A 24135-nucleotide genomic window follows, 5' to 3' on the forward strand; every position below is an offset into this window, starting at 1 on the left:
TAAAATCCTACATCAACATATGTAGACACAAGTGGTTCAGCACTATACACTATACACTTCTCATGTAATCAAAGCATGTGACACAAATTGTAGAGATTTTCTTCTTTATTTATCTTGATCGCAGATTTCTTGTAATTCATATATTCACATAACTGTAGCCAACGCGTTTCGTCTCACACGAGACTTCTTCAGGGCTACCAAAAAAACATATATAAAAAATATGTAAAAACAATCTAAAATCTCTCATTTTATAATAATTCTTCCAAACATATTATAAAAATATATTTACTATTGCATTAAAAATCCAAAGTCAAAGCACCACTAACAATTCAATTCATTTGCTGACAATCAGACAAGAAGGCCTAGGTATACTACGATAGAAACAAACCTTATTCTCAATGCATCATGTGTATCTTACATCATATATTCGTCACAATTATATGTATGGCTTTCCATAGACATCTGTTAAATTACATCATTCCAACAAAGTTCAGCACAGCTATTTGGTCAATATTGTTGAACCATCAAGGACATAATCATGAAAAGAATACATGTTGTTTTACTTGTATCAGGACTGTTCTAGTTTATCGCGTAATATAGGATAAGTACCAAAAAGGAAGTCCCATTATATATAGACATTGTCAGTTAAACGTTTCCCATTATAATCGTTTCATATTCCAACAGTTTTACCAACTACACGAGACATCACTATATATTAGTTCATGTGCATAACATTTATATATCTTGCATATGTGATTTCACCTCTATTTAGCTCCTACGAGCTCTAACATCATGACATCAGCACAGATTATATATCATATCGTATCTGTGCTGATGTCATGATGTTAGAGCTCGTAGGAGCTAAATAGAGGTGAAATCACATAAATAATATTGATCTGCAATACATTATATGTCACATTAAGTGAAAATGACAACCAACTTTTGAATAATTGAAGGAACAGTAGGCGAACTGCGTGATTATACTTTAGTTCAGTTATGGCATTTGGTTTTTAGAAATATCAAGGTACATATTATGACTGCATGTATATACATGTAAGAAAATCTTTCTTTTAGAATAACATGTGACTTTGAGAAGCATTCGTCGCAGAACTCCATATCATAGGAATTCGCCATCACATAAGGATCATATTCAGTATGTACATGAAGTATGCAAGATATATAAATGTTATGCACATGAACTAATATATAGTGATGTCTCGTGTAGTTGGTAAAACTGTTGGAATATGAAACGATTATAATGGGAAACGTTTAACTGACAATGTCTATATATAATGGGACTTCCTTTTTGGTACTTATCCTATATTACGCGATAAACTAGAACAGTCCTGATACAAGTAAAACAACATGTATTCTTTTCATGATTATGTCCTTGATGGTTCAACAATATTGACCAAATAGCTGTGCTGAACTTTGTTGGAATGATGTAATTTAACAGATGTCTATGGAAAGCCATACATATAATTGTGACGAATATATGATGTAAGATACACATGATGCATTGAGAATAAGGTTTGTTTCTATCGTAGTATACCTAGGCCTTCTTGTCTGATTGTCAGCAAATGAATTGAATTGTTAGTGGTGCTAAACTTTGGATTTTTAATGCAATAGTAAATATATTTTTATAATATGTTTGGAAGAATTATTATAAAATGAGAGATTTTAGATTGTTTTTACATATTTTTTATATATGTTTTTTTGGTAGCCCTGAAGAAGTCTCGTGTGAGACGAAACGCGTTGGCTACAGTTATGTGAATATATGAATTACAAGAAATCTGCGATCAAGATAAATAAAGAAGAAAATCTCTACAATTTGTGTCACATGCTTTGATTACATGAGATTTGTTTGTAGTTATGTCTAGAGACATTTTTACCTCTTACCTTTTGGTTTCCCGCCACATATCCAGCTACAATTTATATAAGGACTCCCATTTTTGGGGGTTGAGTTTGTCTTGGTTATACTGTCATACCAGGGTGTGGATAGGCTAGGCACCGATGATGAAGCTTACCACTATCAAGTGGGTGAGGCATCTTCTCCAAAATCTTTAGGATGACTGTCCTTTCTGGCATCTCGGTCCTCGTTGCCCATTTGTTTTGTGATATAATGTGTATTGCCCAGAGGGACTTTAGTACCGTGCGGTTGTTAGTTTTGTTTTCCTTCCATTTTCTTTCATTTCTGTGTATGAAGCATTTATTGGCCGTTACATCTTTAGAATACCTGGGTGCTGACAGTTTTGGCTTTCACTTGTGTGTTTTAGTTGGAGCTTGGATGTTCACATGATTTTCCAAAATATTGCTGAAGCTGTTTAGAAGCATGTTGGCCTAGTAAAAACCTTAATATTTATTATTTAGACTTCACTTTATATATATTACCTGAGCTACAATTAGTGTACTTTAGTTTTTTTTTTTTTAAATAGTGAATTGAGTTTGATAGCAATGTCTATATACATTTTTTTTAAAGAAATGGTTCAGACCTTTCAAGGTAACCCACTTTGGCCATAGAATGCAAATGTTGGATAAAAATCGTTATGTAAAAATCACTACATAAATTAAATGAATACAATGCTTTCCTGTAGTCCTTATCAAAGCAATGAAAAATACAGCCAGTTGACATTTGTAGCATTCTGTTATTTACATATGGAACAATATAGAAGGAGGAGAGAGGCGGCACAGGAGAAAGATCACAGAAATAAAGAATCTCAGTTTTAGATATAGAAATCTGAGAATATCTATGGCTTGATGGATTGGAAAGTAGAGACTGGTGTACTAAAAACACAAAGTAAACAAACACAGATCTGAGAATTGTATCCATAGGCATAACATGAGACTTCCAAGGATGCATACACATAACAGAAGGTTTTCAAAGATGGTTTCCAGGAAGCAAAAGGGTGTACAGAGGAGAGGAAATTGCAAAGTATTGAGAGTTGTGAAAAATCAAATCTGAGGAGAGAATCAGAATGATATCCTGGTCAAGGTAAATCATAAGGTAATTGAGGTAAGAAGAGACTCATTGAACTGCTGTGCCAAAGATACCCTCTGCAAACAGGAGTTCACAAAGGAGTGCTCAACAGTGTCACAAGCTGCAGAAAGATCAAGAAAGATGATAAGACAGTTTGCGAGGTTAGAAAACTAATGACAGAAAAAGGAGCACTTTCTTTGTTAAAAAGTGTGTTGGGGTATAGGTAACATGATATTTAGTTGTAGACTATTGTTCATGAACTAAAGAAAGGAGAAGAGAGAAAATGAATCATTGAGGTCGGGGATGAGTGAAGAAAAAACTTTTTGGAAGAGAAAGAAGAGTAGGTTTCCATGGATAGGGATGAAACAAAGTGAAAGGAAGGGATTGCAAAACATAATCAGAAAAGGAAATAGTCAAAGGTATAGCAGAAATAAGGAGGAAGGACTGTGTGTCAGGGAGTAGCATTGTTGTTAGCTTTAATAATGCAATTGAATAACTGTATCCCAGGTGGGTGAGGAAGAATGTAAAATGTGAGACTGTGGAGGGGTGGATACAGGAACGAGGTAGGGATGAAGACAAGTACAAAGCATAGATTCATATTTGCTGCAACAGAACATGAGTATAGTCCTTTTGAATGCAGTCGATCAATGACGAAGCTTTGTACATGAGTTTGGGAGATAATGAGAATAAAAGTTTGCAACATTTTATCTTTAATGTGAATGAGAGAACTGTGCATCAGATAAAGAGTGTAACAGGCCCCATTAACATAGTTCTTACCTGGAGAAATGCTTGCTATTATAATGTATCTTCTTTCACCCTGAAGAAAAACCAACAATCTCGTTCTCAAGGAAGAAAGCTTACAGGTCCATTTGGAGAATAGGGATTTTGTCTTACTAGGAAAGACCTCAGTCCATGGATTGCTCTCTGTTTAATCAAAATTGTCTGTAGCTGTAAGGGGTAGACACATGGGCGCCATGAATATTGTAAATGCTTTCAGGAAAGGCCTTAAATAACAAAACTTAAACCTTTGCTCCTGCCTTAAAGCACCTCAGTCTGATAAGTAATAACACTCGAAGTACAATAAAATCTTTGAACTCCAATTTTTCCAATGTTAAACCCTCAATAGGATGAAAATTAATCACTAAGAAAGCAGTGACATAAAAACTGGATTGACCACAAAAGGCTCTGACTAGCTTCAAGTTGAACTTTTATTAACTAATAAATAATCTTAAAGTCCCAACCAACAGATAAAGCCGGTAGTTCTCACACTGTTGAATTTAGGCAGTCCTTAATTAGAATTGCAATTTTCAGTCAGGAAAAAGCTCAAGTGGACTGTGATTTCACTTACCTCACAGTGTACTAACTAACTCTTTGAATCTCTTAAAACCAATAATAAATTTGAACCCTTTAATGCCTTCTTTGCTGAACTTAAGGAACAATTAAACATATTGACTTCTCACAATCTCAATTGAAGGCATTTTTGTCAATGTGTTATAATATGAGTGGTCCTCAATAATATAATAATAATTATAGCTGGTAACTAGCATAAGGAACAGGAAAATGCAAAAACGGCATGAAATGACTTAGTATATCATAGCAGAAGATAAGTATAATCTAAAGTGAACACTGCACTTTAGCTTATTTGAGCTCAGTAGACTGGGGGCTTGCATTTATGTGGCATTTTGCAAACAAGTGGAGGGAGATTGCCTTTAAAGAGACTTTTTATTGAAGCCTATGATTTGAGCACCCTTTACTAAGTTCAACAACTTTTACTTAAGTAAATATCGCTTAATCGCATTTTAATGAGAACAATATACATAAACATCTGATTAACTTATGATTGCATGCACATTATGTGCTGTATCTGAGAGGTGATTTAGAATGTCCAAAGAGTCTGATCTAAAACAGGTATTGAGTATCCCTTAGCAGCAGTGCTTTATTAGAGCCGCTGCTTGCAGATGAGGCCCACCGGCACTCCTGTTCAGGGACCGGTGCTTATTGTTCCTCATCAGATTTTCACCCAGAACAAAATAGTGATAAACACACAAGGAGGAAAGAAGGAGAAACAGAAATTCTGAAAAAGCATGACAAAGGGACAAAGCAGGACTCTGCGAGAGTGAGATAAAGGTGCAGGGAATGTCTGGTGGAGGATTAAGGAGGCATGAAGTGGAATGAAGACTAGCCAACCTTGGTATATGGCACCCCAACCTACAATATGGCTGCCGCTGATCTGACTAAAGCTTTGGGCCAACACTTATTCTTTTACAAATTAAGCACTGCTTAGCATCCATTACCAGTGAAAAGAAACAAATAAATAGGGATGTGTTTTAAAAGGACGTGATCAATTTCCTTGATAACCTTACATTATGTTTTATTCATTTACTTTTAGTTTTGTAAAGCCAGTATCAGACCTACCAGGGTAGCATAGCACTTTACGTAGAATCAAGAGTAAAGGCAGGAACAAAAATATGGAAGGAAAATGTCAATAACCTATTGGAAAAAAAGAGTAAAAATAGTCACATTTCTTTTCCAACGCTGCACCTGTGGAGAATGAAGTCTGGGAGGGAGTGTCCCAGAGTAAGATTAAGAGATTACACATCCCCTTGGTGGCAGCCCTTCTAAAGTGCCTATGTAGTGCTCTCAGCTGAAGGAGCCACACAGCAGTTCAGAAAGAGCGTTAGGTAGATACTCTTGTTTCAAAGTGTTGTTGAATAGCAGAACTTTAAGCCCACTCGAAAATACTGATGAATTTGTTCCGACGATGGAGGGATAGCGTTCCATACTCTTGGTGCATTCCTTGAAAAGGCTTGTTTCAGAGTTTCCAGTAGGAGAGAGTGTACTTCTCAGTGTAAGTAAACCACCGACTATGATCAGTATGTCAGCTGGACCGCTAAGAGAGAATATCACATTACGTACTGTGTTGGTCATCTTGCATATGCTTCCTTCCTCTATAGCAAGGTATTTTAGAGTGAACAGGATTGGGTTTTATGGTCAGGTCCAGCTATCTGTACTTAAAGGGCGTGCATATATAATTGCCCAGCATATTTAGAAAGATCCGACAGCCAATCAATAATTTATTCGTTTTAAAACAGTGGTGCTTAAAGAGAAATGTTATCCATCTCCGATAAATTGCTGAAAATAAGCCTTTAATTTCCAGCTTGTTGGTGGGATTTGGTTGCCTTTAACATTTTAGGTAAAGTGTTAAGAAGTATTATAATATTTCAGCTAGAGAACAGTCATGGAACTGATAATGTGTCAATTTTGGCCAAGCCAGCTCATCCAAGAAATTGAAGTGTTGGAAATTATGGTTGTTTTGAGCAGGGCTCCCTTTGAAATGGTGTGCTAGCACGCAGATGCCAACAAAGGATATGCGAGTTAAAAAATATTCAAGAAAAGTGTTGCAGATATGTAGAATTTAATTTCTAGAGCATGGTTTCATAAAACATTGCAGTGGTAAGAGAAACATTCAACGTCTGTTCGTTTGTACATTTAGAGTGGAATAACATCCCAAGGGATCTGCTAAGGTTAATGCCCCGGTCAGCTCAATATTGTGATTTGGCTCCTGTGGCTCTAGGGTTTGGTTACCTCAGTTTCCCTCGAGTGTATGGCTATCCCCAAGAAGGCACACAGGCACACTATTTGTTATGTTATGTTATTGGAGCTTGTAGCGCGCACAGATACTCCGAGCAGTGTCCCGGCTAGACCTTAAGGAGTGAGGGTTATTTGAACCTTCTAACCTGCCCAATGGAAGAGGTTTGTGCACTACTGCCTTCCAAGAGACTTTGATCATCTAGCTACAGCCGTCAAGACATTATCTGCTATTTGCTTCAATTATAAGCCTCATGTCTCGCCTATACTTCCATCAGCCTTCACTTGGCTGCGGTGGCAGCCTACCTCCAGAACAGGGAACATATCTCCCTGTTCAGAATCCCCATCATTATGGCCTTCATGGAGGGACTTAAGCGGATTTTCCCTCCTAGAGTCCCACCGTCTCTGGTGTGGAACCTTATTGTAGTCCTTTCAAGACTGATGGACCCTCTATTTGAGCCACTATACCCTTTTTATTTACAATTTGTTTCCTGGAAGGCAGCTTTTTTCTAGTAGCCATCACTTCCCTCAGACATGTCAGCGAGCTTCAGGCACTAACCTTAGAAGAGCCTTTCCTCTTAGTTCAAGGGATAGGGTGGTCCTTTTAACAAACCCAGTATTCCTCCCTAAGGTTGTCTCTTCCTTTCACCTTAACCAAACTATAGAGCTTCCAGTGTGCTTCCCTTCCTCTGAATCAGGCACAGATAGGGCTCTCCATAACCTCAATGTCAAAAGAGCTCTCATGTACTATGTTGACAGGACTAAGCTATTCTGAAAAACAACAGCTTTTTGTGAAGAATATTATAATAACCCAGAACCTACGCAGAACAACTTGAAAAAGGTTATTTAAAATGCATACCGTATTGAATTAAGTAACCAGGATCGCGGAATGTCGGATGGTGGGATGCCAACTTATCAGCAATTTTACCTGTCTTTTACCCTGCATGCACAATTGCGTTTCCTGATGACTAGATTAAGACTCGGCACATTGCACTTTTTAGTGGCCTATCCTAAACAGGTTGGTTGGTGTGAGAGACTAACCCCCTGCCCATGTAATAATTTGGCCATATTGAGCACAATGCACTTTATGTTGTTTTGTTCATTGTATGCAGCTCCTAGAGCACGTTTTATAAAGCCCTTATTGAAAACCATTCGGCCTTGCTCTTATATGGAGGGCTTTGATCATTTGAGATCATTATCTACGGATGAAATCTGCAGTGCTTAGTTTTATTAGAATAGCACTTTCAATCCGAAAACGCTATGAATTGTGAAAGGAAATGGCATTTTATATTTATTGTAGGTCCTTTTATGAATCAATAATAAGTATAAAATGTGATGTTGAAGGCTGGGAGAATTTTAAAACTGATTGAGTCTTGCTGGTATAATAATAATTACTGCAGAAAATATGTTCATTCCTCATAAATGTTTTTAATTGAATTTTTATATTTGTATATATGCATACTTTTATGATTCATTAAACACTGCTGTGTGGACATCCTAGCATGCCAGCAAGCCAACGTTGGCCAAGTTGTACTCCATACTCTTTTCCAGTCCTCTGTTACATCACCCAACTAGCTATCACTTAGGAGAGAACTGCTTTACAGTCTATGCACACATTGTGTATCTACAGCTACACATTCCATGAAAGGAAATGTGAATTACCCTGTGTTTTGTGGCAAGTAGTGCTGTAGAATTGCATGCACACACCCTCCTCCCCAAAGCCTGTCGTTGTTGAAGATGTCTTTTTCCTTGTGGCTTTACTTTATTCCCGCAAAGACATCTGGTTCTCTCTCCCTATGCTCCATTCCTTCCTCACCCTCTGTGCGGAAAAACAATCTAACAATGAGTCGATGCCTATACACATATCCACTGATATAATACCTTGCGACTCGAAAAACACTAGATGGCAGGAGTATGCACAGCATATGAATCAACAGCACTTCATATTACAAACAGATGTACCGGGTACGTTTTTTATTTATACATACATATATATATATATATATATATATATATATATATATATATATATATATATATATATATATATATATATATATATATATATATATATATATATATATATATATATATATATATATATATTACGATCTCTGATGATTTAAACAAATCTGATACTAACATTTCATTTAAAGTTGCACTATAATACTTATTTATCTATATGTTCACTCTTCTGTCTGTTTAAGTCTTTACTTAAAGGACTGGGAACGGTCCTGTCTGTGGAGGAGCGCTCTCTCACAGGAACATGGGACATTAACGAGGTAAAAAGATGGAAATGGAAAACAGCGCAACACTTTAAAGAAGGTAAGGACATTTCTAAACAAATGTGTTTTTTAGTGCTTTGTGTAGGTAATTATGACTTGGAGGCTCATGGATGGAGGTAGGAAAAGGTCAATTAGAAATGTTCTGAAGAGGCTTGAACTCTCATCCAAAATTGTTGTAGAAGTTGATCAGAGATAAAAACTGACATCTCACTATAAAGTACTGGTGCATTCAGCCCTGTATTCTCACCTAGTTGTCGTGGCGAAAGTATGTTCCAAAGTGTAAAAAGGTCTGCATGAGGTGGCCCTATGCAGCATTTTCCCATGCACACCTAACCGCGCTGCCTGCCTGCATGCATGCTTGACTCTTATGTTTCACTCTTGCCAACTAACTACATGGCTTAATTTCTGAGGCAGTGCCTTATCCTGTCACTAACAGTCGTACAGTGAATACCTTTGACCAAACCTTTTAATGGTGGACTGGTAATTGTATATTAGTTTGTTCTTTGAAACAAAGCCAGGAAACCCTGACTGCTGCAACAGAACACCTAAATTACCAGGTTGCAACAAAAGCTAGAGGTACACATGGGCTTCAGCTACTGCGTAGAATGGGGTTTGGGGATCAGTATATAGCCTGGGTTAAGCTTTTGTACCAGGTACCGATGGCTAGGGTTCGGTCTGGGAGACGTGTCAGAGGCCATTAAGATCAGGAGGGAAACACGGCAGGGATGCCCATTGTCTCGGTGGCTGTTTGACCTGACCATTGAGCCTTTGGCGATACGCTTGCATAGAGACATGGAGCCATGGGGTGTGAATGTGGATGGCCGTATGCATGTGGTTTCCCTATATGCAGACGATGCTCTCCTCTATATATGTGAGCCGGAAAGAGTGATTCCCATGGTTCAGGATATATTACACCTGTTTGGAACTTCCTTGGGCCTTCGTATCAATAGTCAGAAAACCATCCTGCTCCCACTCGCGGCTTTGGCAAGGGGGGTAGCTCATGTCCTCCCAGCAGTTGGTACGGATTGGAGTTGCAACCGCTTCCGCTATCTTGGACTACAGATTGCACATAGCCCAGAGGCCCAATATGACCTGAATATGGGACTGGTCTTGGATGGCCTAAAAGCATCAATAACGTTCTGGACTAGGTTACCCCTGTCGGTTATGGGGAGAGTTGCGTCAGCAAAAATGGTGTTGCTGCCCCATTGTCTGTATGTGCTCCAGAACTCCTTTTGCAAAATCCCAAAGTTGACATTTGAAACACTGAGCAGCCTCCTGATATCCCTGGTCTAGGCTGGAAAGTGGAGCAAAGTCAAATTGGAAGTATAAACACTAGATATGGATGGGGGCGGCCTAGGGTTACCTGACCTGCGTCTGTACTACATGGTGGGTTTGCTGCAATATGCTGCGCAGTGGTGCATGAGAGAGCGCACGGTTCAAACAGAATTACTGGAGAGCCGGAAAGAGGAGTTGCAACTCCATAATTGCCTAATGTTGGGCTTGAGGGTCCCGAAATAATGCCCACATATAGTTTGCCAGGTTACTGAGGTCTGGGAGCAGGCGGTGCATTGGCAGGTTAGAAAAGCCACAGACGCTAGTGCAGTACTGCTACAATGGTTACGGGATTTTTGGAGAATTCAAGGGGTCATGGAGCTCTCAAAGTGGTATGAGGAAGGTTGTGCGATGGCTGGAGATTTACACCAGAATGGTACGTTTATGACCTTTCAAAATGCGCAGGCCTGGTTTCAGGTGCCACCAGGATATTTTTTACAGTACGCCAAGATATCGCATACTGTCCGGAAGATGTGGACATTTCCTGACGAACCAGAGGAGACCAGTACATTGGTGACTCTGCTGGACCCAGGTTCCACTCGAGGGCTTTTCTCCCGCATGTACAAGGCTGTGAAGGCAGATCGGGGCTCGAAGTTAGACAGGACTTGGGCACGCTGGAAAGAGGACCTTCCAACCCCTTTGACTGATAGTTAATGGAGGAGAGCGTTAGCACAGGTAGCTGAAGCTACCACTACTGCACAAATTAAAATCCCACCTGGGAGCACAGATCCAGCTACATTTCTACATATGGTCTGGAGCTGCCCCGGTCTGCAGCGGTACTGGCACCAAGTGGTGCAGTCTCTCGACATGGTGACTGCGATGAACATAGATGTCTCCATAAAGCACTGCATACTCGGAGTACTTCCGATGCCTAAGAAAGGGACGAAGTTGCGTTATAGGTTCACACTCTTGGGACTGGTCCTAGCAAAACTACAAGTAGCTATTCACTGGGTACAACCAGGTCCGCCTGCATGGAAAAAATAGAGGGAAGACTTACGGGAATGGGGGTAGCCGAGGAGTGTTGTCTTAAGATAGTGCGGACTGATGATAATGTGGAGAGTGATCTCCTGAAATGGGGGAAAATGTTAAAAGCAATGTCCACAACAAAAAATGAGAGAGAGACGGATACCGCGCATGACACACAGAGCACCGCACTCGTCTCAACACACCCTGAAGAGCCGCCATTTCATATACCTTCTCACACCATGAATGAGTGATTCAGATGCTAGCTATGAGTACACCACCAGCTTTCTACTAGGTTAATTAGGTTGGGTCGCCTGTCTGCTGCTGTCATGAGGGTAGAGGAGGGGGGGTAGGAGTTGGTTTGGGGAGGGAACTTAATTTGCTAGTTGGAATCATTAGTGTTGTTTTATTTGTTATGTAGAGTATAGGTCCTACGAACATAAAAATATAAACTGCATTTGTACTGTTATAATAGATGAATAGCACACTCACGTGATGGTGAGACTGTCTGTGAACAAGATGGGATAGGTGGGCATCGCAGATTGTATATTGCTTATAAGATCCTTAATTGTATATGCATGTCCCTGGTACTTGATGCAGTGAATGCGGTTTTCAATAAAAACAAGTGGAAAAAAAACCACATGGGCTTCAGCTCTGATAAGGAAGGTTTGAGCAGCTGGATGCCTCTACCATGAACTAGAACCCTAGGCAAAGATATCCTTCTATCTGAAGGAGCTAGCGTACAGAGAAGACGGTCAGTTTATCATTGAACATTGCAAATCTAGTGGAGAGTCATGCATGTCATTGACTACTCTCTCATGTTAGACAAATCATTTCTGCAGAGCAGAATCAAAGGTTTTTCTCTTTTTCACAAAGACACTTCTCTACCATATTTACATAATTTAAATTGTTCGTTTTTTCGCTGCAGGCACCTATTGATTATTTCTGGTACAACCAAATCATTATATTGTTAAAACACATATGCTTACATGGTTCCACAATCAACATAAAATGCTAAATTTGAAGGGCTAAAACCAAACACACTATATATCCTGGAGTGACAAGAAGATGGCTGAGCCTTTGTTACCCCTGTTTGCTGGCCAAAATGCCCTATCTTTCTGTTTTTAGCGCATTTCTTTTACAGAAACTTATAATTAGATCCTCCTGTTCTGCCAACATAAACACATCAGAGGCAAGTGCATAACACACAACAATCTACAGTTTACTGTTTGCAAAACATTAGTTTTTTACTTAAAAAATACCATTATTATAGAATGTATTTTAAGCTACTGAACTACAACAATAGCACAGCTATCAATTAGTGTTGAACTTCCAAGAAGAAGTATTTTCTGGGTATTCATTCAAACCTATTTTGATTCTGTGTTATTACCACTGCTTACTTTCTCACTTTATATGACTTACTTTCTCACTTTGTATTTCAAACATCTTATCGGACCTTTTCAGCATAGTTATTCGAAAGGATTCCTGCTTAATAAAAAATAACCTTCATAGCGATGAATCTCTATTAACATTGATCCCTAGTTTTAGGATGTTTTTTTTTTAGTTTACATTACTTAATAAATGTAAAGAAAAAAAGAAGAAAAATTATAAGAAAAAAAAACCCAAAGGAAAATGTAATTCAATACAGCATTTTAAATTCATTAAGAAATGTCACAGCCAATTTACATATTCATTGCATTTTCGGATTCCTAAAAAAGTTATTTCAACGCTTCCCCACCCCTCATGGATCACCATGGCTGGGACTTCACAAATCATCAATTCTATTGAAAAGAAACGATCTAACTATACCTGGCAAATTTTATGGGGCTTTTGTTTTTAATTTGTAACCATAACTATAACTGCTTTTTAATTGAACTTCAAAGGTTTTTTTTTATACATATGTTCATCTGTTAGTACCAAATCTACCAAAACTTCACTTTCACTGTTGTAGTGTTAGTCGGCACTCTTGCTATTCTCATTGTACAGACGCACCTTTTTCCATTGTAAACGCATTTTTTAATTTTCTTTTACATTTTGACCCCATGGATGGATCGGCACACAATTTAACAATTGACATAGTGAGCTGGAGCTGCGCTTTTATTATTCTCCAGCTCATGGCCAGTAGCCCCCTATTATGCCCTTCAAAGGCTGATTTTGACATGGGGCACAACCAACATGGTAACAATGCATTTTGAGAAAAAATAAAATATTAAGGGACAGAGATTATGTATGTAGATGACAGTACATTGAATTATAGTTATTGATAAATTAGTGTTAATTTATTGACAAAGGCAATAACGCAGTATTATATGTGTTGATTTGCTGACCCTTTGATGTTGCCAATAGGGCTGCCTTACTCTGACCCTTTGACAAAGCCAGTTGTTCTCCCTTCCTAAAAATAGACACCCATTATTTTGTTACATCACAGTCTACTTAAGGGGGCGTGGCTTGGCCAGCAGCGATGGCGGACGAGTGGGCAGATAGCTCCGCATCAGCCTCGCGTTTATCCTGATGTTACAGGCGTCCGAGGCTGAATTTTGCGCCACGAAGCCCTTTGAGGGGGGCTGTGAACGAGCAGAGAGGATCGGAAGGAGCGAAGAGGACCGCCTGATTGAGTTACGGCGGAAACTGAGAGGTAGTCCTGGGACGCAGGGAGCTAACAAGATGGCGGCGGCGATTATGACGCCAAATGAGGCGGCGACTGCGGGGCTCTGAGCACCGGATCGAGTAGGAGGGAGGCCCTGCGAGTGCTCTCGGGCCAGCGCTGCGATTTATTGGTGGCGGCTGGCAGACTGTAGGAGAGCAGCGGGCGGCCGCAGCCCGGCTTGCTTCCCCTGACGAACCGTGGAGGACTTCCAGCTGACTGGGGGAGATCATGGAGCGGATTGCTGTCGGCGGCGGGAGTGGTGTGCGCCGAACAGATATGAGTGACTCGCACGGGCGTGAGTGCCTCCTGGACTCCTTGAAGAGGCGCTGGAGCTGCCTCTTGTTATTGAAAACCGGCCTGGAGAACTGGTGGCGAAGAGCTAGCGGACGGCTCGCTGAAGGTACGCGGGGCAGGGAGGTCTGAGGACTGGGCAGGGACCCCCTGACCCCGGCCCTGGGCGGCAGCAGTGACCTGCGGACCGGACTCTGCGTTGGACCCTCCCCCGCTGAATAAAAATCCCACCTGGGAGGCTCTAGGGACGAAGAGGCTAGAAGCTGGGGGGCCCGCTGGGAGTGAGGGGCTGCTGCAGAGAACAGAGGACGCCTAGCGGAGATCGCTCGACCTCTTGGAAGGGTCCTAGATGTGGGAGAGCCCCATGATCACTCAGGGATCTATAATTGCCTAGCCCACTGCACTGCAACCCGGAGAGGGCCCCTGCTGCGACTGTGTGGATTCATTCACGGGGTGGCCACTTAGACAACAGAGTGAAAACTGAGCGCTTGGGAGGCGCTGGGTCCCCAGTTGAGAGGCACGGACAGGGGCATGCAGTTGCCCCAGTGGCGGCGATGAAGATAGCACGAGAGGAACGGAGCCCTCCGGCTAGGACTGCGACTGCAGGGTGATTGGAGAATGGAATGGCCCACGCTCTGTCCTGTAGCCCCTACTTCAGAGCCGAGAATAGCACCCCCGAACTCCTGTCACAAGTAATGGGACGACAACTTCCATTGGGTAGGGGAGAGAGCCAACACAGACCCAGCAGAGCACTCAGAGTAATGCAAGGAGTGTGACGACAAGAGCAAGAGGTGTCCTTGCAACTATGGGCAAAGCTAGGGGCCGCGAGGCTGAGGTGCCCCAGGACCAGGAGGAAGGAACACAGGGGCCGGCAAGCGGTGCCTCGGATGACCCAGTGTGGGAGGCAGTTGCAGCAGATCCTGGCTGCCATAGCAGACACAAAGGCAACTCTTTATCAGGACAGTAGCACGGTTGCAGTGGGGCTTGGCCTATTGCGAGACGAGCACAAGAAACTCTCTGAGAGGGTCAAAAAAACTGAACTCGATATTGTGGAAATAGCGCCAGCACACAAAGATGTGGCGCAGCAAGTACATGCCTTAACAGACAGGGTAACGACACTAGAACGCAGAGCCGAAGATGCAGAAGGACGCAATCGGAGGAACAACGTAAGGGTCGTGGGACTGCCGGAAAGATCAGAAGAGGGCGATATGGTGTCATTCCTGGAAACATGGTTCAGAAATGTAGTTGCTCCGGAAGGACTCACAGCTTTTTATACGCTTGAGAGAGTCCACAGAGTGCCGGCCCGACCACTGGCCCCAGGGAGGCCCCCAAAACCGGTGGTGACCCGCCTGCTTCATTTCAGAGACAGGGACTTACTATTACACAAAAGGCGAGAGCAGATGGCCCCTTTACAGTGGACAATGCTAAAGTCACGTTGTTTCTGGATTATACGATGGAGATGCAAAGGAGGCGCGCCAGCTACAGAGCGGTCAAGAAGGCTTTGCGGGAGTAGGGCCTCCAGTACTTCCTGATGTTCCCAGCTCGGATGCGTATTATTCTGGATGGAAATACTCACTATGTTGACTCTCCCCAGGAAGCTTGGGACTGGCTGGAGAACTATAGGAAGGAAATACCGAGAGATGGGGCCCTGGGAGAGATGCGAGACCAAGGCCCAATAGACCCTCGCAACAGCGTTGGCGCACCCGCAACAGGCCGCAGAAGAAGCCCACGCTTGCACAGACGGCCAGTGAGCAGGCAGCAGCGCTGCAGGCAGCGGTGGAGCTAGGGTAAGTCTGAGCTCCTACATCGGATGAAGAAAAGGGCAATACCACTGACTGCTCAATTGGGCAGGACTCGGACTCCTGCTTAACTGGCAAGGAGCGGATGCCAGTGGTGACTCCGCAGACGGCGGATAACATAGTCTGAAGCAGATGGCTGCAGGACAGTGCCAAGTTAGAAATCTGCGAACTGGTACTGCTAGCGAGGGAATGGTGGACAGCCTGGACTGGTGTAGAAGATTCAAGGCTGATGTGCATTATTTGGGATTTATTTGAGCCAGTTGCAATCCATCAGAGGACATTTGAGTGTGGTGTTTTCATGGTTTGTATGGGTACTAGCTTTGTAGTAGCTGTCTTGGGGTGGGGGAGTTGGGGTTGTTTCTTAGTATTAGGGGTTAATAGGGCCAGGCATGTCACTAACCTAGCTCACAGGGTTGCTTTCCAGACACAGTTCGGATGGGTCCTACAAATGATCTGAAGTGTATATCCTGGAATGTGCGGGGCATGCATTCTATGTTACGTCGCCAAAAGCTTCATGCGTATTTAGTGCGGAGAGGAGTTCATATTGTGGTGTTACCGGAAACTCATTTGCAGGCGCAGTAGGGGGAAGCATTGCAGCGCTGGTGAGGTCAATTGTACTACACAACCTATTCTGCCTTCGCCCGGGGAATGTTGGTTTGGGTAAGAGCGGGGGTGCCTTTCGAATGTAGGGAAAAGCTTATTGATCCAGAGGGCAGATTTGTTGTGGTCCTTGGGAAACTCGATGGCCATGACATTGCTCTGGGTAGTATATATGCTCCCAATGCGGAGCAGCCCGCCTTTTTTGCACACCTGTCCACGAATTTGGCACCTTATCTTACCGAATCGGTGTTATTGGGAGGAGATTTTAATTGTGTAACTGACCCCCACGCTCCCTAATGCTCTCACTCATAAGGTTGTGGAAGCCAGGCGGATTGTCAGGCCCGATGGGGCCTGGTGGATACCTGGAGGACCCAACATCCAGATGACTGGGATTATTCCTATTTCTCAGCATTGCACGACCTTCACGTGTGCTTGGACGCTTTGTTATGTACTCCGGATGTACATGCCAGAGTGCAAAGTAGTGAATATCTTGCCAGAACGTTATCGGATCATAATCCTGTATTCCTCCGGATGCACTGGTCGTGAATCTGGGCCCGGATACTTACCTGGCGGCTCCGCCCAGAGGCATTGGAGGACCAAGTGTTTAGGGACACGGTGGGTACGACCATCACCCAATATTTCGGGGATAATGAGGGAACTGCCTCCACGCCACTAGTGGAAAGGGACGCCTTTAAGGCTGTGCTTCGAGGGCGCTGTATGTCTGAAATGGTGGGAGTGCGCAGAGTGCTGTTGGAGGAGGTAGAAGAGGCCGAAAAACGCTTGCGGGACGTTGAGAAAATACACCCTGAAAGACCTGATAGACAGCGGGACTTGGAAGAGGCAAGAGAGGCAGTGGCAAGGCAGGTGGAGCGCCTAAGATGCATTGATCACAAGGCGTATATTACACGCACTCATGACGAGGGGGATAAGTCTGGAGCCTTGCTGGCCTGTCTGGCCAATCCATTGTGCAGGGGATCGCCAATATTGGAGATCCGTGACACACAGGGAGGCGCCTGCTTCACTCAAGAAGGAATGAACCAGCTGTTTTACGATTTCTATAAGGAATTATACAGGAGCAAGACAGACAGGATCAGGGACGATTTAGAGAGACTTACACTCGAGCTCCAGCTCCCACAACTGGAGGGTGATCAAGCTGAGGCGCTCGGCGGGGATATTGAACTAAGAGAAGTGCGGGCAGCTATTAAACACATGGCGCGGAACAAAACGCTGGGAACAGACGGGCTCCCGATCAAGTTTTATGCTACTCACTCTGAGCAGTTGGCGCCGCGGTTGGTGACTTTGTATAATAGGGCGAGACACCTGGGCCATCTCCCTGTGTCCACAAGAGAGGCAGTTATTTTCTCGCTCCTGAAACCTGGTAGGTCGGCATGGGATAGAACGGCATATCGTCCGCTATCCATGCTTAACACGGACTATAAGATATTAAGCCGTATCCTAGCCACCCGTCTGTTGCCCTACATGTCAACCATAATCCATCGCGATCAATCTGGCTTTATTCCTACTCTTAAACGTTCGGAGATTGCTCCGAATACTCGAAGCGGACTCTTACCCCAAAGCCACCGCTGCGATATTTACCGTTGATATAGAGAATGCTTTCGACAGTTTGGAATGGCCTTATCTCCTTCATGTCATGGCCCGATTTGGGTTGAGGGAAGATTTTATAGCATGGATGGCTTTACTTTATAAATCCTCTACAGCACAGGTCCGGACGGGAGGGGTGATATCAGAAGCTTGCGAAGTGACTAGGGGCACAAGACAGGGATGCCTGCTTTCCCCTCTTCTCTTCGCATTGGCTATGGAGCCATTGGCGGCGAAAGTTAGGACTGGGAGATATTTTCAGGGACTGCGGGTACAAGATCAAATACATCATATAGCCCTATATGCGGACGATCTGTGAATGTTCCTAGGAGTCACAGAGAGTGAATTATTGGAAGCAAAGGCGGTACTGCATGAACTAGGGGAGATGTCTGGCCTTAGAGTTAATTGGGCTAAATCCTGCTTCTTCCCCACAGATGGTAATAGGAGCGACTTACAGGAAATAGCGGGAGTGCGATGGGAATGTAGGTGCCTTCCCTATTTGGGGGTCTGGATATATCATTCCAGATCAGATATACTGGAGGGCAACATCGTTAGAGCGGTAAGAGGCCTGGCGGGCAGTTTTGATTTTTGGGGAACGCTGCCATTGTCGGTAGCTGGGCGGGTGTCTTTACGAGGTTTTTATGGGTACTGGGAAACGGAGGGTTTCCTTGAAAGTAATGATGCGTCCACGGTCACAGGGTGGATGGGCGGTACCTGACTTCGAAACCTATTGCTTAGCTGCACAGTTGCAGTGGTTGACGCAACGAGTGGCGATGAGACTGCAAGGTGTAGAGGTGGAGAGAGGGGGAGTCCAGGAGCTGCAGCAGCTCTCTCAAATAGTATCGGACCTTCCTGTACGAATGGGTGCCCTCCCTGAGGACCTTCAGACAGCAAGACAATGTTGAAGGTGGAGTCTCAAGAGGGCAAGTTTAAAAGTGCTGTATGCCATTGATATAGCGCTCTATGTGTGAGGTGCTTCCACATGGGGGTTCTTGGCGGGAAATGAATGACTGGGATGTGAGGGGGCTGACTACCATTGAAGATTTATATGGGTACGGGACTATGCTGCGCTTTTGTGCTTTACAGGAGCGATTTGATTTAAGAGGGGAGGACTTCTTGCTCCATGCAGCGCTCACTGCGGCTATTCGTGTGCATTGGAAAGAGGGCCAAGTGGAACCTAAGGTTTCTTTAGGGTGTCAATATATAGTGACTGCAGCGGGAAAGTTTAAAGCGGTCACATGTCTGTACAATTGCATCTCTCTTTTCTGAAGCTGCCCCCTTTGGACGTACTCCATCGAAAGTGGGAAGTAGATATAGGAGGAGAGATACCGGAAAGGGCTTGGGCTGAGGTGGTAGAGCGAGCGTGGACAAGCACCAGGAACACCCACTTTCAATTGCTTCATTTCTATGTTTTACATCGCGCCTACCTCACGCCGGCCAAAATCGAAACCTATTTCAACACTGACTCAGACGAATGCCCAAGGTGTCGAGGAGAAGGTGCAGACTTCCCCCACATGATTTGGGGGTGTCCGCTTCTAGCTAGTTATTGGAATGAAGTAATTGCACTATTGAAGGCGGTGACGGAAAGGGAGATAGATCTGGCATTGGGGACTTGTATACTGCATTGGTTCCTCCACACAGCTAAAACTAAGATCACCAGCAAGTTTATAGATATGGGATTGGTAGTGGCCAAGAGGGAAATTACGATGCACTGGAATGCGAGTGGGGCCTGAGCTTAGATCGATGGAAGAGAGAGTTCATCAAATGGGCAGACTGTGATGGAATAGTTAGTGGCAGCCTGTACAAGCCTGTATTGTTTGAATATTGGAGACCACCAATTGCGCACTGCTAATGGTTATTGATAATTACAGAGTAACGTGGGATGTGACATGCCTGGATGGACGGGCGGGGGGGGGGGACTTAGATTTAGATTAGACTTATTAGGGATAGTGATGTTTCTTTATATGGGCCCCATTGAATATTAGAGGATGCTCCCCTTGTCACATGGTTCTTATTTTTCGAGGACACAGCAGGGAAATGCCATAGGAATGCGCCAAAGATCCTATGCTCATACGATTGTACATCATAAAGAGGGGAGGGGGACTATACTTACGTTTTGGGAAATGTCAATGTCTTGATTTATAAACCTAATAAAGTTTGTTTATAAAAAAAAATTACAGTCTACTTAAAATAACACTCGTTATTTTCTTCATGACAATCTGCTGTGCCCAGTTGCAGCATGGGGGAGTTCCTTCAGGAGGTGGTGTGGTTGGGTGCAGAGCCTGGCCACATGCCACGCACAGATGGGCATCTGACATTACGTTAAAATACAACATAGAAATTCACTTAAAAAACAAAGTGACGTGATCATTGTAATATTATCTTATTTTACATTTAAAAACTTAAATTTAGAAATTCATTCACAAAACAAAGGTTAAAGAGACTTTATAGATTAGGTGAAAATGTCAGCTAAAACATACAATTTTAAATGAACACAACCACTGAAATTCACCAGTAAGAGTTATCTCCAGTAACTACAATTTGTGCTCTAAAGTAACTATAACTTGCGCCGTTGTCATGCATTGCTAATTACCTCACATATTACATCACTCATGACATGGTACATGACATCATTGATAACATCACTGCAGCATCTGAAATGACATCATTGCTAACAACACTGTGCATGGCTCCACGAGTGTAGCCCAGGGAAAGAGAAGCAGCCCGGCTCCTGTACTTTTCTGAAGCCCCTGATTGGGTTAAGGTGAAAGGAGGGCTGTAGGCCAATGTGAAACTTGTAGCTCAGCAGTTTACTGTCCAAACAGCTGAAAAACATTCAAAGCCAGATCAAGACTGTGTTGCGCACCGATAGTATAAGCATCACCAGGGATCACTACCTAGAATCTAGGGATGCAGAGTATAGCATGGGGAGGGGGTGAGAGAGAACTCGCAGGTGGGAAGCAAGGCCCTGACAAGCACTAGAGTGCTAGTCTTGAGAGACTACTGTGTGGATTTTTTAGTGTGCTTTATTTAGCATGTGTAATAAAGACTGCTTTTTACATCAAAGATTAGTATTGGATTGGGCAACCATCTTATTGGGTTCACTGGAGGATATCTTGAGTTATGACCCCTCACATATCTTTCACCTTCCTCCCCCTGAGGAGCCTTGGACTGTCCATAGTGATATAATCATTTATGTAATTCGACTTTGCCAAAGGGTGCATTTGCAAATAGCCCCTAATTTCAGAGAAGTGGTCCAGTCTACAGATGGATAAATATAAATCCGATTTCTCATGACTGCCTTCCTTTCTTCTTACAGCTATTGTCTGTTTTTTACAGGATTTACAGGTTGGTTGAAGTACCCCAAGCATATATCCGAAGACTATTCAGTGACACTACACCCAAAGGAAATAAAAACGTTTTTCATACATTTCCAGAAATGAATATCTAATGTGGATTTTCATCAATGACTATCTTGATGGTGATAAAAACTGCTGTGCTGGTATGCTGTGCTGCTATATTCTTGCTTTTGGATTCCTTTCTACACAGACTTGCACATGTCCTTTACATCCCTGGACTCATCTGTTTCTTTTTCACTTGGCTCACCCCACGCATTCCCCTATACTTTGCATCATGTGTTCTCCGCACCTGTCCACACTTACTGTCGAGTCAGATTTATTTCATGGTAAGAATGGAACTCACCCAAACCGTGTCATGATTAATAGCGTGTAGGTGCAACTTTAAAAAGCAGTGTGCTGCTTTGTTAATGCTCGCTAGTGCACCATCTGACTGTCCGTGCCAGCTTTTAACGGAGAACCGTGTTTTTTCAAAAAGGTGTTCTTGAGTCCATTTGAAATAACTGTTGAAGTAATAAATGAGTTTAAGGTCTGTTACTCAGGACAGACTTGTACTGTATGTAAACATTGTATATGTGAATGGATCATATTTGCACACACATTTTTTATGAATGTTCCTAGGAAAATCCAATCCTGTCCTGCATTTTACCTACAAATGTACTACTGATGAATGAGTAACAGTTCAGGTTGCTATCATGGAGCCATTGTATAACATGCTCCTTGTACTTTTGCAATAAAGTTTAAATTGTGGATTTTGTCTTCAGTTTCTCAATTGTTTTGTTTTTTGGATCACAAACTGTATTCAAATGGCACCATATTATTGACCATAATAGGAAATCAAACTTCCCAACCACGATCTTTAAATCTGTGGCATAACGGACACAAACCAACACCTCACCAGGATCATAAATCTACAAGGATGACCTTAAAGCCTTAGATCAGCAACTTCATAGAAATCTGTCCAGGAGATATGGTACCCACACCGATGACAAAAGAAATCCTCCCTTAAGCTGAACTCAATGGCATATCCCACACCCAAAAGAGGAACCTCAAAAGAGTGAGTCGAAACCTAAACTAAGCAAGCTTAATATCAGAGTCAACAGCCAGCACCGGTTTATTCTTAAAAAGGAGTCTCATCAACAAGTCAGCCCTTAACTACTCACTTCACACCTTTAACACATTTCACATAAGGCTCCCCCATCAAACTCAAGGAAAAATTGTTTGTTGACATCTTCACCCAAAACCAGAGGAACAGTGGTGAAGGGGAAATGTCAGGATTGTACTCGGATAAGATGACCTTCAAAGATAACTAAGATAGTGAATATGCATTTTCCTCATGTATTGTTTTGAACTCTATTGAACAGCACTTTCTTCCTAAATGAAATCCACATATTAGCAAACAAACCATGGCCCAGTAAATCTTGCTAACCGGCCAACTTCACTGTGTGGGTGAATATAGCAGAGACATGACCTCGACCTAGTATGACAGATGTAGAAGTCAGCCTAGCTGTGAACCTCCAAATGTGGCTATACCACTGATTGGTTTCTGAATCTTTCAAGAGGACTTGAACTTACAGAAGATCCTTCACAGCACATAAAAAAAAATATGTGATGCATCTCCTCACCCATGATAATTGGTTGGGGCTTCAGAATCCAACTTCACACGCTATAAACAATTCTTTCCCTCCCATAATCCAGTCATCATCTAGAACTGACAAGAGAATCCAGTGATGGCTTGCTTGAATTATTGCAATGTAACCTACACTAGTTTTCCCCAAAAACATATAGGCACGCTACCCCTAAAATACAAGGTTGCATGTTTTTCCTTGATCTAAAAGACATGACCACAAACATATCTGCATCTCAGTGAAATGGACAATCACATTCATAATAATTCACACCATGCTCAATGCTTACAAAGATCCAAGCTAAATACAGAAGTTGCCTATTCCTCTCCTAAACTATTTTCACACAATGCGCTAACCAAAGTTCAGGTAGTCTAGGCATGGTGGGTTCCTCTGTGATGAAGGTCTGTTTTTATTATTTTAAATACTATTTATTGTTCTAGGTGTATTGTTTAATCATGTACACTTTGTATTGCTGCTCATTGGTGATCAATTGGTTGTCTTATGTAATTATGTTTTCTTCGCTTTTATGGTTTTTAACCGATAATAAAGCTTTTTGACTGAAGGCCTGTGCACCTGAAGTGTTGCCAGTCTCAAATAGCAGGACTGACTGTACAGAGAGTTATTAGTCAAACTGTCAGACAACAGGACTTCCTGGGTGAGGGCACAGGACAGGAAATTAGGCTGAAGAATTGGCTAGCTGCATATGAGTACGTCAATTTAACTATAAGCAGACAGAACTTATCTAAATAAAACAGCCCTAATAATCTTGTTGCCTTGGTTGTTCCTGTGCGCCTGCAGTCCACACCAGTGATGATCCTCCAGCTTGCCATCAGAGGATAGAATATTACTCTGGCAACAAAGAAACCATTAGAAGGAACATGAGTGATTCACACAAGAGAAATCAATGTAACACAAAAATGCAAGTGCATGGAAATTAGACCAAAAGCGCAGGACTTTTACAAAGATTGAGCACAATCACGTCATAGTGTGGCTTATCATGTCAAATAAAAGCAAGCAGAGCAGCACAATTAAGCAATCAACAACTGTGACTGCTGCCAAACAAGAGACTT

At 42.6% G+C, this 24135-nt stretch overlaps 1 protein-coding gene across 1 annotated transcript in view; it reads left to right on the forward strand.

Annotated features, from left to right (window-relative positions):
• The window catches only part of MAN2B2 (mannosidase alpha class 2B member 2), a 389507-nt gene extending 367313 nt beyond the window's left edge, over positions 1-22194 (forward strand). The window contains exons 18-19 of the mRNA XM_085642446.1: positions 8773-8890; positions 21421-22194. Coding sequence (XP_085498572.1) covers positions 8773-8890; positions 21421-21524 — 222 coding nt within the window. The 3' untranslated portion in view covers positions 21525-22194. The remainder of the gene's footprint in view (positions 1-8772; positions 8891-21420) is intronic.
• Positions 22195-24135: the final 1941 nt, after the last annotated feature.

This window comes from Triturus cristatus, chromosome 2_2 (assembly GCF_964204655.1).
Source record: "Triturus cristatus chromosome 2_2, aTriCri1.1, whole genome shotgun sequence".
NCBI classification, from domain to species: Eukaryota; Metazoa; Chordata; class Amphibia; order Caudata; family Salamandridae; genus Triturus; species Triturus cristatus.